Below are 19,023 nucleotides of genomic sequence, written 5' to 3' on the forward strand. Positions count from 1 at the left end.
TTGGCGCGTGCCTGTAATCCCAGCTACTCAGGAGGCTGAGGCAGGAGAATTGCCTGAACCCAGGAGGCAGAGGTTGCGATGAGCCGAGATCGCGCCATTGCACTCCAGCCTGGGTAACAAGAGCGAAACTCCGTCTCAAAAAAAAAAAAAAAAGGTAAAGATGTCTCTCTTCTCCTCTACTCTTACCTTATTTTTTAATTGTAGGACTTCTCAGAACACTCACAATATGCCAAATGAATCTCCAAGAGGGAGATAATATGTACATCTTTTCTAAACTTTTTAAACCATGCAATTTTTTCTTCCTCAGTAAATTGTATGGATTATACTTTAAGAACTGCCTTCCTCAATTTAAAAAATCAAGAAAAAACAAATTAATATGTGTCATACTCAAAATGTTTAAATACAAAAAGTATTGCAAGAAAAAGAACAACATCATCCCATAAGATAAAAAACAAGTTAGAAGTAGCACTCATTTTATTAACAATCCAACCGTGAAAACTGATCGGAGGTGAATACGTAGGAAATGCCCATTTATCTTGCAGAAGTATTTCAGAGGAAATCAAGCTATGGGCAACAATATGGCACTATGAAAATATGAATTTGGAATGGCAAATCCCTTTACTTTTGCAATCACTCTAATAAAAATGAAGGGACAAATAAATCTATACTATGAAAATACAAAGTGGTCATTAACCTAGACAACTTCTACACATAGTTCAATGCTTAGCTCTTATCATTTCCTCCTCCTTTCTCCTGCTTTTCAGTGTTCCCACAGCACCCTGTCTGTGGTACCAATGTTATTGTACTGTATTGCACAATAATTCATTTTCTATTCTGACTTCCTGTCTAGTCTGTAAGCTCATTAAGACTAGGGATCATATTATACCTGAATCTGCATCCCCCAAGTTCTAACACCTCATGAATTATTAAAGAGCTTTTAGTTACCAAATTAAATTCAGTAAACATTCATAAGGGTAAACTGAAGTATCCCAAATTCAGAAATAGTAGAGTCATCATTAGTGTTACTCAATTTGCCTCATTATGAAATAAATAGCCAGCACCTGGCACATAGTAAGTCCCCAGTAAACACATATAGAAATAATTACCCAATCAATTAATCTAAGTTTGACTACAAGTTTAGATCTTAGTAGAAGGCGGATGAACGCTTCTAAATCAAAGAACAGCTCTTGAGTCACTTGTAGCTTCTGCATCTCACTACCTCTGCCTGATCCTACCTAAAAGCTGCTGTACTCAAGCATGATTTCTGATCACTAAAAAACGGTGGCCAAAGCTACCTTTCTCCCTCCCGGAACTCAAACACAGAAGGGTCTTCACAATGCAGAGCACTGCACCTAGCATCGAGGGACACAGAAATTCTAGCACTAAGGCATTTGCCTCAACTCACTGTAGCCAAAAGAAATTCTTACAAAATGTGAAGAAATAGGTGCTAACTAAAAAAAACTCAGAAATTTTAAAACTCCAGCAGCTCTGAAAACCTGAAATCATTTATTTCTGCAGATAATCACAGCCTAAGGTAACTCCCTATACTTAGCACCTTTGTCTCCCATCTAGACATATGCCTGTCATTTCTTTTTCAATATTCTTTCTAATTAATTATATTATACTGTAAATCCATTCTTCCCACTTCAATTTCTCTGTATCTTAAACTTATAGATGAGTAACCTTTCCATGATGGTATAATTAAATACTTAAAATTTTAAAAGCAGACAGAATTCTGTCTTCACAAAAATGCCCAGAGACAAAGCATTCCTTTTAAGCCACACCAATTACCAATCAGCCTAAAGGCCATCTAAATTTTAAAGTCTTCAGGGAATAGCATGACAGGAGAATGCTCCAAGTATGAGTTAAAGACTCTTTTCACCATCCAGACTATGACTTCTTTGTGGGTTTATTCTCCCACAAGAGAATGTGGGATATATTATTCTTTTACAATTTGCTTAGGATGGATGTGTAAGTTCTCTCCAATAAGGGCTATGGAATATGATTTTTTTAAGTGAAGAATGCATTTAACAGAAATTCAAACAGAAGCATGAATTAAGGGGTAATTTCAGACGTAGTGAAAAGCGGTAATGTCCATTCAAAGTAATGAAGGCACACGGCATTAATCTCCTAAAAAGATTCAGATGCTATGAGTAGAGCAATTCTATTTCTTAGTGGGAACAAATTAAGATGATTTCCCTTACAGAAATTGCCATAATTACAAGTAATTATCTTGTACTCTCTAAATTTACCACTATAGCACATTCTGCAAATATCATTCTCTTCAAAGACTTTATTTGGAAATACAGGAGAGATTGTTGCTCTGTGAATTGTGCTACAGATCTCAAACTGACTGTTTAACAGTACTACATAATACATGGCATTCTGAAGTTGGAAGAGCTTGGAATTCCAAATACATGACAGTCCCTTCATCAGGTAGCTAATATTGCCCAAAGGAGTGCAAACAAAATGAGAATGGCAAATATTCAAAGATAAACTTGAGTAAAATGTGGGCTTATGCATGAAACAATGAGCAGAATCATTCTGATATGCATGGGGCAATCATGAAAAACATGTAAACAGCTGCTGTAGTATTTATAAAAATCCTTGCAGAGCCAAATAAAATCCCATCATTTGCAGCCTACTCAGTTTTTCATTTTCCTTTAATAAGAAAATGGGAGAAAAACCAGTTACTCATTGGACATTAAGAGGAGAATAAGCATGTAAAAACGTAATTTCACCATCTTTGGGGCCAATTACCGTCTGGATTTCAGCTGGCATTTGAAGTCTATTTTCCAGCCAAACTGAGATTCTTTACCATTGTAAAGAAAAGAAGAAAAAAAAAACATGCCCAGAGCTTGCCTTTCCCCTTCTTGTTGCCTAAAATGGCCTCCTTGTCTCTGCCTGGTAAAAATCAGTCTACCCTTCAAGTCAAGTTAAAATACTATTCCACCATGGAGACTTTCTTGGTCTCTGCATTCCTACCCCCAACTCCAAACGCTTCTTCATCTCCTATTCAATCTAGCTGTGACCTCTCCTTTAATTCACTCTCCAGAGAACTCTTTGTGCCTCTCCGGTGATACTTAACCTATGCCACCTCCTATTTCAGGTATTTAGGCACTTACCTTATCCCTCTTCTACACTGTAGCCTGAGAAATGCACTTCATTTATATTTGCATCTCCTGCAGCTATGGTAAATGTTTAATAATATCACTTATGATAAATTTAATTTTTAAAATTATTCTCATTTAGAAGCATGTCATTGAAACAGTCTCTAAAATAGCTACACAGTCTATTAAGGAATGATACATATTTTAAACTCTAAACAAATACCTGGTTTTATTTAATAAAAACTGTACAATTTCATATTAATGTTAAAAACTCATCCATGGTAAGATTATACCTCTGTGCCTATTAATCTTACCTAGTTTATTTGGTCAGTATAAATAGTAACTCTACTTGTATATGTAATTACACATAGTCAATAATCTGTTAACTTAAGATCCTTCCTTTAACCGGTATTTCTTACGGTTAGAATTTTTATGCTTACATTTTAAACAAAAAGATAAAGAAATGTACTAAGTTTCTCCATATTTTCATCTTCTTTCAATCAATGTTTAAATATCAGTAATACAGGCTGGGCACAGTGGCTCACGCCTATAATCTCAGCACTTTGGGAGGCCAAGGCAGGTGGATCACTTGAGTCAGGAGTTCTAGACCTGCCTGGCCAACATAGTGAAACCCCATCTCTATTAAAAATGCAAAAATTAGCTGGGTATGGTGGCACACACCTGTAAGCCCAGCTACTCAGGAGGTTGAGGCAGGAGAATCACTTGAGCCCAGGAGGCAGAGATTGTAGTAAGCCAAGATAATGCCACTGCACTCTAACCTGGGCAACAGAGTGAGACTCCATCTCAAAATAAAATACCAGCAGCAAAATGTATTGATTTGTTAGTACTTTAAAAATTAGCTTTAGGAATTTTACATTCTCATTCATTCTTAATTCAATATGAGACAATGCAAAGGTATCAGATTCGCCTTAAAAAATAAAGTCACTGAGTTCTGCTCAAATTAGCATAGATAATATGCCCACCTTTATAGTTATTTACTAGATATATTGGTTCTATAATAGCCTAGTTCTTCTAAATTGCTTGTTTCATGAATACTGTGAATGGGATAGAATTTATATAGTTCATTAAAATTTCTTGAGAACCACAGCTAGCATCAGAAATAATTAGAATAACAAGCATATGCAGTTATGATTTACTTATCAACAAGATCTATTTTGTATTTGTGTAAACTGACAAACTGCTTACTTTTCACCTAAGTTATTTTATCTTTATTGGTAGTAATCATTAATTTTTCTTCCCTTCTCTTGGTCCTTTGCATCATTTACAGTAACCTAGAGCTAATTCTCTCTAGAAACTATAAAGTATGTGAAGTTTGTGGTCAATATCCTCTATCTCCATTCTCAGCTATCTTCTTCTCCTGTCCTCCAAAAACACAGACCCCTTAATGTTGTTTCTTGACTACCCAGAGTGCCCACCAAAGTGGGCGGGTCAAAACAGGTCATTCAGTCACTATGGTCCTGATGTTTCACGAATCCTCCCTACCAGCTATATCAAGTGGTTATATGGATCCCATTTCTCCACATCTTGCTGGATGATGGGTCAGCAAAGACAACAAAGACACAGAAATGCTACTATCAAATTTGCAATGTACGATGAGTTTCTAAACCCCCAGCACAAAGGAATTTTAGAAAAATAAGTTAATGTATCCGAGAGCAAATTTTACATTTTAAACAAAAAGAAATGTACTACGTTTCTCCATATTTTCATCTTGTTTCAATCAATGTTTAAATATCAGTAGTAAAAAAAAAAATAAATATGGTTGACATTTTCAAAAGGCTGGCAGTTAAAGAATTAAATTTGAGTTACAAGTTCATAATTAATCCCCAAACACATTTTAGTTTTATTCTCAATATATATGCCCACCATTCCTACTCTCTTCCCAAATATTAGTTGAATCACAGTAAATTTCTATTTTTGTAGGTCAAAGATTGTTGGGCATAAGCAATTTACATGGTCCAACCCAATATATTTATGAAAATGATTAACAATAAAATTAAGTGGTTCAATGTCATCAGAATATATCATCTATATAATTGTCTTTATTTTTATTTTTTTTTTCCTTTTGAGATGGAGTCTTGAACTCTGGCCTGGAACTCCTGACCTCAGGTGATCTGCCCGCCTTGGCTTCCCAAAGTGCTGCGATTACAGGTGTAAGCCACCACACCTGGCCTAATTGTCTTTTCTTATAAACAAACCCTAGATTGCAAACTCCTAAAGAGGAAGTAGAAGCAGAGAAGCCCAGTGGATACAGCCCTCCTCCTTCAAGTACCCAGGTCAAGAGCCAGCCTCTGAACAGCTACATGATCCCCGAGGGAACCAGTTTACTTCTCTGCTACTCTGCTTCCTAGTCTGCAAAATCAAATGCTCCTTCAGGTTCTTTTCCTTTCTAAATATGTTTTATTCTAAGTATTATAAATACTATCTAGCAAAAGCCTAGGCTAAAACAAGAAGGATTATCTAAAATGAATAATGTTTGTGTCACTAAAAATAACATTTTAGTTCATTAATATAGAACTAATTAATATTTAAATAAGTATTAACTATGTAGTAATCATATGGGTTCCTTGGTCATTTCTTTTTAAAAGCAATTGCATATACTCTCCAGCGTCTGTAATTCTACCCCTTACATAAACCTCTAATACCAGTTTCTTTCACCATGGTTTTGTATTATGTGTATTTGAATAAGTTATTAGGGGGAGAAAAAGTCAAGTAAGATACACCAAAGCAAAATCTGTGGCATTTAGCCAATCATTCCAAATGCTTTCAGTCTCTGTGACACAGCATTCTCAAATATATTTAATTTTTGGTCATCAATACCATAATAAATATTATCTTATTTATCAAAAGGTCACTTATTTAACTACCTCAACTATCTAAAACTTAGCCTAAAACCAGAAAGTATAGAGGGAGAACAAATGTCAAGCTTTTTGGGGTTTCTTAGTTTAATAAGTAGATAGTTCATGGATCTACATGACAACAGCATTACTTTCAGCAACATGGAAAGAAAAATAAAAACCATACAAAGATGGCATAAAATTATTTTAAAAGAAACAAAACATCAATCTGGGATCACTTAGTATAGAAATAAATAATTCTAAATTCCTTAAAAGCTCCTAAAGGTTTACTGTGTTACAGCAGTAGAATAATTCATGCTTGTGATAATACTGAGTAATCAGGAGAGAGTTAAATTATTAGTACCTTCTGTTTAAGATGGCAGAAAATATGTAATATATTTTAGAAAACTTCACCTAAAAAAATGGCCAGGTACAGCACAGCAGTGTCTCATGCCTATAATCCCAGCACTTTGGGAGACCAAGGCAGGCGCATCACTTGAGGTCAAGAGTTCAAGACCATTCCAGCCAACATGGTGAAACACCATCTCTACTAAAAATACAAAAATTAGCCAGATGTGGTGGCAAGCGCCTGTAATTCCAGCTACTTAAGAGGCGGAGGTGGGAGGACCACTTGAACCTGGGAGGCAGAGGTTGCAGTGAGCCAAGATCGCACCACTGCCCTCCAGCCTGGGCAACAGAACAAGACTCTGTTTCAAAAGAAAGAAATATATATGGTTGACATTTTCAAAAGGTTGGCAGTTAAAGAATTAAATTTGAGTTACAAGTTTATAATTAGTCCCCAAACACATTTTAGTCTTATTTTCAATATATACACCCACCATTCCTACCCTCTTCCTAAATATTCGTTGAATCACAGTAAATTTCTATTTTTGTAGGTCAAAGATTGTTGCGCATAAGCAATTCACATGGTCCAACCCAATATATTTATGAAAAAGATAAACAATAAAATCAAGTGGTTTACATTTTTTCTTTCTCCATTCCACGCTTAATAAAACTAATTATTAAGCAGTAAAGGCTCAAACTCTACCAAAATGATCATGTATCCACCATCATTCACTGTGACATTTTCTTTTCAAAAAAACAACAATCTTACTTAGCCTGAAAATCTCAACTCTACCAACACAGCTCCCAAAATATCTAATACATCTGGATTTCTTCCTTTCTTACTCCGTTCTACTATCTTTATAGGTTCAAGCCTACACACATTGAGTGTTTGGAAGAGTATGTGTCCAAACAATCAGTCCCCACAAAGACTTCCTGGCTCCCAACTCCACCAGGCCCCATTCCAAATGTCAACTGCTCCCTAACTCAGACTTGCCACAACATCTGTGCTTCTCCAAGTCTCAGCCCCCCAATATGATGTAAATCTAAAATATTATCTCTCACAAAGTAGATGATGCTGGAAATGTAGGTGCATTCATGAATGACCATTGGCTTACTAACCAGATATAAGACAGATAAATTTCATTCTTTAATAGTTGAAATTGAGATATCTACCACCAAAAACAAGCTTATATGCGGCTTTGACAACTGCCATCAAGCTTATTTCACATACTTTCTCTAAAAATGCTGTTTATTATACAGAAAGTGGAAGTCAAAGAACATAATTTTATGCCTTTTCTTTAAATGCATGCAAAAAGGACAGAATACTCAAAATAACAGTGACAGAACACCCTAACAGAATACTCTAAATGGCAAAGCGTGCTGGAAAGGGAATACAGTTAAAGGATTCAGTCATGTAAGAATGTGAGAACTCCTCTTAGCTAGAAAAACCTAAAAATGGTGGACTAACAAGAAAGTTCAGGACAAAGGTTTCCCATAAATCTGGAAATGTCAATTAAATGATATAATTCATATACCTTTCAATAAAATGATATGGTTTTAGCACATCAATAAACGCAAAGTCTTAAAGCTGAGACATACATTGTTATTAATGATAAAATGAATTCACTGTAGAAGCTAAGCTGACAGGGCCGGTCGGGATTTCAGGTTTTCCACAGCATGTCATCACTGTGACTGACTAGCAAAATGAAGGTGGCCGTTGGCGCCCTTTCTTGAAGTTGGGCCAATTAAACTCTGTAGCCGCTCACACTGGCAATGTTTACTGGGTAGCTCCTGAACAGTAAGGTGCCAACTCAGATTTCTTCATCACTGACTTCCTTCACTTCTTGTCAAGTCTATCGACTATTCCCAGCTTCTCAAATGTTCCTAGAAGTAGTTTTCTATAAATGACCGTTCCCTATCAATTTTACAGAATAAAAAATATTTAGGACTAAAGGTAATAAAGATTTATATAATCATGGCACTCCTGCATTAATATCACGTGATCAATTGTGAGCTGTGTCACAAATAACTGTAACTTTCCCATCCATCCCCTCCCATTTTTAATTGAGGGGAGGGTCACATAACACAGAATTAACCACTTAAAGTATTCAATTCAGTGGCATTTAGTGCATGCACAATGTTATACAACCACCACCTCATAACTCTGACTTTAATTTTAATAGGCACATAGCTAAGATTATCCCTTTAATGAGTCACCCTCACTTATATTCAGTATGGCATTTCTGAGAGAGTGATAAATGGATAGAGATAATTTTGCAAGCTTAGCATTTCTAATAACTGGCAAGTCAGAGGATCACTGTGCATCTCATCCCATAAATACATTCACTCATTTAAACATTCATTCATTCAGCTCCTCCTCTGTGCCTATGCCCTCAAAACTTTAAACTGATAGAGACAGACATACTGACAGCTTCAGTATGACTGTGGCTTCTACAAATGTAGTCAAAGGAGTGTATGACCATCTATGCCTGGCAACAGAAGAACTGCTTACAGAAGGATTCACTAAGGAGGAGAAGGCTGAGTTAGTTCTTAAAGTATAACCAGTAACAAAAGGAAGGCAAGTTAAGAAAAACATGAGGAGAAGGCATTCCACAAACAGGAAGGAAATGCCAGGTGTGGTGGCTCACGCCTGCAATCTCAGCACTTTGGGAGGCCAAGTCAGGAGGATCACAAGGTCAAGGATTCGAGACCAGCCTGACCAATATGGTGAAACCCTGTCTCTACTAAAAATACAAAAATTAGCTGGGTGTGGTGGTGTGCGCCTGTAATCCCAGCTACTCAAGAGGCTGAGACAGGAGAATCACTTGAACCCAGCAGGCAGAGGTTGTAGTGAGCCAGGATTGCGCCACTGCACTCCAGCCTAGGCAAAAGAAGAAGATCCCATCTCAATAAAAGAGAACAAAGAAAAACAGGAAAGAAATTTAGTGCACCATGTCCAGCTAGACGATAGGGTGTTATCATACTATGAGGAAAAACATATTAAGCACTTTTTTAATGCAAGGAACTCTTGTAAGCATTTTATATTACAAACGCAGAGTCACACTAAGAGCTATGTGCCATTCACATCAATTTGCTGAGTTCTCTGAAGTACAGAGAGGTTAAGTAACTTGTCTACACAACTACTGAGAGGCTGACCTGGAATTCAAGCCCAGGCAGTCTAGCTTCAGAGTCCATCCTCTCCATCATGCTACAACCTATACTACAGTCTTCTTTTTCATCTTCTTCTTTTGAATAAAATTGTTTTAGGTAGATATTTTATGATGTAAACTACAATATGCCACAACACACTGAAAGTGAACAAATGACTTCAACAATGAGTGGACACCACTAAGAATCCGTTTGAGCTTTCAGCAAATGAAGGCTCAAGTGGCAAACTGTATTACTAGTTAGCAAAGTTTATTTTATTATTTTTATTTTTTTGAGACAGAGTCTCGCTCTGTCACCCAGGGTGGAGCAGAGTGGTATGGCCTCAGCTCACTGCAACCTCTGCCTCCTGGGTTCAAGCAATTCTTGTGTCTCAGTCAGCTGAGAAGCTGGGATAACAAGTATGCACCACTATTCCTGGCTATTTTTGGATTTTTAGTAGAGACAGGGTTTCAATATGTTGACCAGGCTGGTCTTGAACTCCTAGCCTCAAGTGATCCGCCCGCCTCGGCCTCCCAAAGTGCAGAGATTCTAGGCGTGAGCCACCACACCCAGCTCTTATTCTTTTAGATTATAAAAATACATAAAAACGTAAGTTCTCAGATGTTCCCATACCCAGTCATTTTCCTGCAACCATCCCCTGTCTCCACAGCCCAGTGTGTGCTTATCCCACTTTACAGAACATTTACTAGACAAGGAAGAAACATAGGGCTTTAAGAAGGTGAGTAAGGCCGGGCGCGGTGCCTCAAGCCTGTAATCCCAGCACTTTGGGAGGCCGAGGCGGGTGGATCACGAGGTCAAGAGATCGAGACCATCCTGGTCAACATGGTGAAACCCCGTCTCTACTAAAACTACAAAAAATTAGCTGGGCATGGTGGCGCGTGCCTGTAGTCCCAGCTACTCAGGAGGCTGAGGCAGGAGAATTGCTTGAACCCAGGAGGCGGAGGTTGCGGTGAGCCAAGATCGCGCCATTGCACTCCAGCCTGGGTAACAAGAGCGAAGCTCCGTCTCCCAAAAAAAAAAAAAAAAAAAAAAAAGAAGGTGAGTAATATGAACAGATGTGCATTTTTTTTGTTGTTGTTTGGGGTTTTTTTTGTTTTGTTTTTCTGAGACAGGGTGTTGCTTTGTCACCAAGGCTGGAGTGTAATAGCACTATCACAACTCACTGCAGCCTCAACCTACTGGGTTCAATCATTTCTACCACCTCAGCCTCCCATGTAGCTGGGACTACAGATGTGTGCCAGTGTGCCTGGCTAATTTTTGTATTTTTGGTAGTGATGCAGTTTTGCCATTTTAGCCTGTTGCCCAGGCTAGATGTGTGTGTTTTTAAACAATTACCTGGAAGGATAAGAAGGGAAAACAAGGGGAAAAAGAGATCAGAAAAAGAAAATTCATTAGGATGACATTTGTAATAAATCCAGCAAGTGATAATGAGGCACTATCTACAACAGTGAGGAGTCAAATGTGAAAGATTAAGTGACTCCCCAAGGCCAAGAGTCAAGAGATCTACCAGAACCAAAACCTGGGTCTCCTGGTGCACTGATCTGGGAATGGTGTATAATGGATTTCCAGAAAAACTACCATCATGAAATTTCTAAGACCTCTCTATATAACTACTTTTGTCCACAATACTTAAAGTCTGACTTTATACTATTAAATAAACTGTGGCCCAAAATGAATAATATAATAATACCAACTAGCACAGCATTCTGGTAAATAACTAAGTAATTCAGTATAGGCATATTAAAATTTAAGACTTAGCCCTATAATACAGAAACAAACTACTCCATCATAGAGAAAGTATAGGGACTTGAAATACTTTCTTTTGTAAAAGTAATAGGCTATTCTAAGACACAAATCTACAGGACATAATTCTCACAAATGAGCTTCCAAACAAGGCTTTTAAATGAAACTCCACCAGAGAAATCATTTGAGAAGCCAGATTCACATTTTATTAATGTGACAAGTATAACAAGATAAATATATCATATGACTCTCAAATGACATAATTAATGTAGCTTATGTGACATATTCCCATTAATGATCTTTTATTATGTGTGAATAGTAAAATAACATTAGATAAGCAATGAAAAAATCCAATCAGCAGCAGCTTTCCTGAAGGTTTTGATTGCAGTCTTATGTAAACAGTGTTATCTGATACTAATCCTTGGATTTTAAAGAGCAGAAATAGCTTCAAAATTATAAACAAACATGTTCCTATGAGATGAGCATTTTAATTACTATTATTTCTGCAAATACAAGATAAAAATAATGTGATGGATGACACAGTCTCTTGACTAAATGTGAAAACAGGGGAAAGTATATTTTGCCAGGCCAATAAGGTTATATGAATAAAGGAATCATGACACTGGATGGGGTACCTGGTTTACAGAGCCTGGTACTATGTCTTAACCATGACTTCCACTGACATTTTGCCAAGAGTGTGATTTCTCCCTCCCTAATATTATCTGCAAAAGATTAGAAATGAGTGACAAAATATTCTGGTTTTAACAGTCCACTATAATCTGCATCTATGAATCAACTGAAAGTGTAATGAGGAGGCAAAATATATACATAGAGATAGGTGCACAAAGAGACAAAAAGATTACTACCAATAAAAGACAATCCATTTACAAAGGCACAGGCTAAATGATCCATGAATTCAGAGGTAGGTAACACTAGTTTTTTTCAAAAGAAAAGGAGAGTGGGAAGAAGAGCACCTTGGTGGTAGTATCTAGAAGTGAGGGAGCAAAGCTGTGGCTACCTTTCATTTATTGGGATCATCTCAGCTTTACCTTTCTTTTATTTTTGAGACAGAGTCTTCCTCTGTCGCCCAGGCTGGAGTGCAGTGGTACAATCTCGCCTCACTGTGACCCCTGCCTTCCCAGTTCAAGCAACTCTCCTGCCTCAGCCTCCCACGTAGCTGGGACTACAGGCATGCACCAACATGCCCAGCTAATTTTTGTATTTTTAGTAGAGACAGGGTTTCACCGTGTTGGTAAGGCTGGTCTCGAACTCCTGACCTTGTGATCCGCCCGCCTTGGCCTCCCAAAGTGTTGGGATTACAGGCATGAGTCACCACGCCTGGCCTCAGCTTTATCTTTCTTTGATAAAAATCTCTGGTCAGAAAAGTTCCCAAATATATTGGTAAGTAACACGTTTTAAAGTAAATAAGACCTGGTCCAATCCTAGCTGTCACCCTATGCCATGCTATGTGACTCTGAATAAGTCACTTGGCCCCTCTAAACCTGTTTGCTGATCTGTAAAATGCAAATTGTAACACCCCACTTCAGCGGATAAGAATTAAATGAATGCATATGGACCAATTAAAGATGACTTAGCATAGAACAAGTGCTTTTAAAATTACAGCTGTTTATTTGTCTAATACTAAATGCCATCCTTACCAAGATTGGGATAACTGCTCAGAATCTTGCTTTTTTATTTTAAATCACTTTACTGAGGTATGACAGGCATAGAAAAACCTGTAGATATTTATTTTTTAACATTTATTATTATTTTTTGAGACAGTTTCTCTCTTATTGCCCAGGCGTGAGTGCAACGGCGCGATCTCAGCTCACTGCAAGCTCTACCTCCTGGGTTCAAGTGATTCTCCTGTCTCAGCCTTCTGAGTAGCTGGGATTACAGGCACCCGCCACTAAGCCCAGCTAATTTTTGGTACTTTTAGTAGAGATGGGGTTTCACCATATTGGCCTGGCTGGTCTAGAACTCCTGACCTCAAGTGATCTGCCTGCCTGGGCCTCTGAAAGTGCTGGGATTACAGTCGTGAGCTACCATGCCCAGCCAGTTATACGCATTTAATTTATACAATTGAATGAGTTTGGGTATATAAGCATATACTTGTGAATCTTGCTTTTTAGGACGATTACATGGCTCTTGGTGGGAGACCTACTGTGCTCTAGAAGACTAGAGGTCCTCACTAGCCCTGGGGCCAGGACATGATTAATTTTGTTCTAACGATTTCTTTGTGAAAAGATTGTAAACCCTAAATGAATATTACAGGCTCACAACTTTAAAAACCTTGTTTTAGTATTTAGATTAATCCAGCAAGTAAGCAGAGAAAACAGAGGAGAGAGCTCCCCTTCAATCATACACCCCAGCTGCATGCTCGGTTAGAAACAAAGAAATCTAGAACCTATAATCACTCTCTTACAGTGAACCTAGAATTTAGAAAAGCCAAAACTAGTAGTGACTGACAGGACACCATGATAGCAAACTACCACAAACGCTGCTTGGGGCAGCACTCTTTAGATGATCTTCCTAGCTTTGTTAAAATCACATCAATGCAGTATCACTTTTCATCTGTAGTGTAAATGGTTTTTATGAAACAGTTTGGTAAAACACATGGCATGTGACTGTACCACTACAAATGTGTTAGCAGACCCAGCCAGAAACCATGGCAATGATCTGATCATGTCAGTATTCTAGAAAGAGTAAGAAAATAAATCTAATCTTTATAAAGACTTACTGGTGCCCTACCAGAGTTGGATATCTAATCTCTTCCAAGGGAGCTCCCATTTCCAATGTAGAAGAAGCAACAATTGCTCTCAAGCTACCACCAAATAAACATATGGTATTTGATGGCTCGGCTTATTTTTTAATCTTCTATCAACTCTGCAGAATTGTATCTGGATCTTTACAACATGATGATATGAGATTATGAATACAGTGAATAAATACAACCTTCTGGTATAACAATTTAAGCATCACAGAGTGAGTAAATACTGCAGAGTGAATCCTAACACTTGCAACAGAATCTTCCAGAGTCCAGAAATCTACCTGACTGCCAAGAATAATACTTCCGTGGTTCAAGCAATACCAGTACCCAGAGGGGTTTCCACAGACATAACCACATGAGTTACTGCATACTGGGTAAAATAGAAAAAGCAGACATTTATGAATGTACAGTTTGCAGACATCTTAAAACTACTCATAAACATGCAATTTACAAATATAGAAGAAATGGGGGACTTTAGGGATATGCAGCATCTGTTTAAATTGCTTAATTATATGGTTTCTTCTATGAGTTTTCCTCATACTAACGGTCTGTATTGGGGGTGGGGGTGGGGAATACATGGGTCTCCCAACCAAAGTGAATGAAACCAATCTCACTGAAAGAAGCTCTGTGATGAGAACTATTATAATACATGAGAGATTCTTGACTTCAGGATGAGGAAGAGAAGACACAGGGTCAGAGGACAAAACCCCATCAATTAGATATCAAAGAAAACCTTTCAATTTACCAGGCTATGCTGAGGCAGGGTTTGTCAGATTCTCTAGCAATAAAAAAATGCACAGTATCTTCTCATGCACCTCACACATGATTTCTATTTCAGTTCTTATATAAAACACAGTATCACACATCGTGCCACAAAGAAAAGAGTCAGTTTAGCTAGTTCAAGTAAAAACCAGGCAGCTGCTAACAGAGACAGGTCAAGGCTGGGGAGGGCTACAGCACATTCAATTTGCTATGTTTTTCCTTCAGAAGAATGTCAATAAAAACCACGGCCAAATGAGGTATCTGAAGTTAAAAAAAAAAAAAAAAAGTCCTGTTATACAGTGAACCGCTGGGTTCACCTAACAGTTAGGGGCAGTCAGACAAGTTAGCAAAAGAGAGCCCTAGCCAAATGTACAGCGGCCAACAACTTGAAGAAAGCTGTCTTTCTCCCTCGACATCCTAGGGTAGGGACCAGTCCCACATTTAGAAACATTATTTCTGGGACCAATAGCAATTTATTTTGATAGAACCACTGGATTTTTTTTTTCTTGAGTTCTCAACAAAGGAGCCATATTAGGAAATAATCTCGCAAAAAGCAAAGTGCCCCCTCCCCCTTTTCCCCATGATCGATTCACACACGCTGGTGCACGCTGACACGCACAGACACAAGCCCGTGCACAATGGCCAGAACAGGAACTCGCACTGGCCCACGAGGCCTCAGGACCCCGGCAGGCTGAAGGCTCGGGTATAGCCAGCCCCAGGCGCTCAGGCAGGAGGCCCCTCCGCCCGCCGCCCCGGAACCAGCTGCTGGGCTGGTGTGCTGGGGCTGCTCGCCCCCCAGCGGGGCCCTGGGGAAACGGCTGCCAGCGGCTCAGAGCCTTTTAACCCCTTGGGGAAATAGGTGTTATAACACCCACCTGCGGGGCCTGGTCAGGGGTGCAGCCTCGAATGCCCCCCCTTCCCCGCCACGGGGCAACACTTAGCAGCTCTTGGCTGGCTCCCGCAAAGCTAATCGTGTCGCTGTCTGCACAGTACTTGTAAAGCAAACGGGTGTTTCTGCGCTGTCACCCCCGGGGGTCCAAGCACACCAAGAAGGAAAAACTTAGAGGGCAGTAGATGCAGACTAGACTTGGTAACTCGTCCCTAAGGGACTGAGGAAAGTCCCAAAGGGACCAGGGCTGCTTGGACCAGCTGGCCCAGCGAATTACCAAAGGGGTGGAGGGATCTGAGGGCAACCGCCCCATGTCCCCTTCCCTGGGTCGGGGACTGGGGCCCGTCGTCCCCTCTCCAGGACACTTACCTTCTTCCGGGGCTGCCATTTCATCATATTTGTACAGCCGATACGTGGAACATCAAGATGTTGGCTGGGGGCTGGGGGCAGATGCAGGGCAGCGACGACTGCAAGTCATGCTGCCTCCCTCCCACCCCCTAATTCTTTCCCATATTCACTGCGAAGGGAAAAGCCCCAGGAGAGTCCAGTCTTTTCGCCTTCAGTTCAATGAAAAGTATCCCCAAACCACGAACACACTTCCCACCAGGCTAGGAAGTCCCAGCAGCCACCGGCGTACTCCTGCCAGAGCGGGGCATTTTCCCGGCCAGCGCCTGCAAAAGGAGCCTGCGGCAGGGGGTCTCCAAGCTGGCTGCAGAGACCCTCCCTCAGAGAAGAGACTGAGATCGCGAGCTGCTACAGAATCCCAACCGGGCTTCTGCCATCCAAACCCCTTTTGGCGATTTCTCCTCTTCTCAAAAAAGATCAGACAAGCAATCAAACCCTCACGCGCAGCCTGGAGCAATTCCCACAATTCTGGGTGTATTTCTCGTTTGTAAAATTTAGCAAAGAAAATTCCAAAGATCTGTAATCAGAGCTTCTTTACGCTGTTTTCGCTTCCTTCTTGGATAACTTGGGAAAAGGATCTGCCTTTCTCGAAATGCCTACCTTCCCTGAACACTGTAAATAGGAAAACTTGGTTTGTGTGTTTAGATTTTTTTTTTTAATTCCCAAGAACCTTAGTGGGGAAAGGCTGGAAGGAAATCCTGCAAGAACCCAACTCCACAGCTCAGTCTGCACTAATGACTTCCTTCCCTTCAGTGTGAGCACAGCCAGCCTAGCTCCAGCCACACAGAGCAAACGGTTTCTGGGTCTTAGTGCCACGACATCTGCTCCAACACAAAAAGTAAAACATGCAGTTTCAGAGGCACCCAACAGCTCCTAAGGAATCAAAGCCAAAAACACCTACGTGGTCAGGAAATCATTTTAAGACATACTTAGGCTTGTAAGGCAGTTATATCTAGAGAAAAAAAGGAAAAGGAAGTACTCTAGGCTACAATCTTAATTTGTTTGAAGAAAAAAGATTTTAAGTATCTTACAGAATAAAATATTTTAATCAAGAATTTTACCCCCAATGAATTTTAACAGATTCCATTTCCTTCCCTGAATTTAGAACTTATTTCATTACTATAAAATCTATTTCTATGGGGATTGAGTTTCATTCATCTTCTGTGAAATTATTTCATCCTATTTAAGGAGATACATTTATAAATATAAAAATATTATGTAATTCTACTATTATTTACCATCCAACATGTCTATCAACTCCTAATCCACCATAAAGCTGTTTTGATAGCTGGAATATAACAGGTAAACTACTAGAATACCAACTGATATGCATAATAATAGTAACTGATGTATCAATGTTCCAACCATGTTTAACTTATTACCCTCTGACTTCTGTACGCATTCCCAGGATTGGCTAATATGGGAGATTACATGCAAATTGATCACTAACTATATCAGTATAAATAAGTCATTAAAACAGTATAAATAAGAAAAGTTAATTCTAAGGGACTGCTTTTGAGTTGTTTTCCAAGCCTGAGAATCTGAAATTCAATAGAGTGCATTATCTTTATAATAATCATATTAACAATTTTAGCTGAATGAACAGGTACTATTTATTGAGCCACTAGTCTATGCTAGAACCTATGCCTACATTCATTATCTCACAGCCCTGCAAGGAAGGTCTTCTTGTTCCATTTCCCAGTTGAGAACACCTGCGATTCATAGTGCTCATTTACTCAACCAAAACCACACATGTAGAGCATAGTGGGGATAGAATTCAGACCCACAATGACCCTACCAGAGCTTATGCCTTTTCTAAGACATGTATCATGGCTACATACCAACTTCTCATCTCAATAAACTTACTAAGTACCAATGACTTAAGCACCTATTATTTCACTGTTCCAAGTACTGGAAATATGAGTAATATGTTGTCCCTGCCCTTGAGAAGATTACATAAGTGTAGGCAGCAGTCACAAATAACTCCAACACTGTATATATCTGACATCAAAATCATTCTGGACAAATTTATTTGGATATGCTACTAGCATAGAAAGGTCAATAAATTCCAAACCAAATTCATCAATTTACTCTAAAATCAGCTTCTCTTCCCAACTTTCCTTTCTCTGTCTACAACACCATTTATTCTTCCAGGATCACAAACTAAAATCTAAACATCATTCCTTATGTGTAATCTAACACCAAGTCCTCTCTCTTATTTCTTAGACATTACAAATTCCTACTGCTGACATCTAAAGCCAGAACCTCACAAAACAAAGATACATTAAGTACCAACTAGGTGCAAAACATCATATAAGAAAGAAAGGTTTAAAACTAAGTCCTTATGCTAGAGAAAGTTACCAAGAAGTTAGAATGGAACCAAAAACCTATAAGAAGACAACCAGGCACATATTGCTTAGTCAGTTAAGCAATATATGAGTTATGTGGTCAATAACTTCAGGTTCTCCAGGAGTTACCAAGGATAAATCAACAAAAACAGGGATAGTCAAGGAAGGCTTCACAAAGGAACTTGAAGTAAAAATTCAGAGGAGGTACAACTTATTCTGGAGCCAAAAGCCAAGGTGCTTACCACAGACTGTAATGCCCTTCAGGGTCTGGACCTCTGCCCTGTTCTGAGCTCACCTTTTACCCTTTTCCTATTCCCTTACTCAGACCTGCCATACTGCCCCCTCACTGTCCCCTGAACATGCCAGCCACACACTTGTGCTCTCTGCCAGGATCACTCTTCCTCCAAAGGCCCTCTTGGCTGCCTCCCTAAGTCCTTCTAGAACTCTATTCAGATATCATACAGAAAAGCTGTCTCTCACAATCTCACCTAAGATAATACACACTATGACCCTCACGCTGTTCCTTTCTATCCTACTTACCCTGTTGCATTTTCCTTCTTAGCCCTTATGACATATACATCTACACACACACACACACACACACACACACACACACACACACACACAC

The 19,023-nt window shown here is 39.1% G+C and overlaps 1 protein-coding gene across 3 annotated transcripts in view; it reads right to left on the minus strand.

The window, feature by feature from the left end:
* Positions 1-19,023, minus strand: part of TTC28 (tetratricopeptide repeat domain 28) — a 669,357-nt gene that overhangs the window by 426,250 nt on the left and 224,084 nt on the right. The window contains exon 1 of one of the 3 annotated variants that reach the window (XM_032256525.1): positions 16,012-19,015. The exons of the other annotated variants lie outside the window; for them this stretch is intronic. Coding sequence (XP_032112416.1) covers positions 16,012-16,038 — 27 coding nt within the window. The 5' untranslated portion in view covers positions 16,039-19,015. Of the gene's footprint in view, positions 1-16,011; positions 19,016-19,023 lie in introns of those variants that run through there. 3 annotated transcript variants of the gene reach the window in all.

This window comes from Sapajus apella, unplaced genomic scaffold (genome assembly GCF_009761245.1).
Source record: "Sapajus apella isolate SASKATOON/1434 unplaced genomic scaffold, GSC_monkey_1.0 scaffold95, whole genome shotgun sequence".
Taxonomy (NCBI): Eukaryota; Metazoa; Chordata; class Mammalia; order Primates; family Cebidae; genus Sapajus; species Sapajus apella.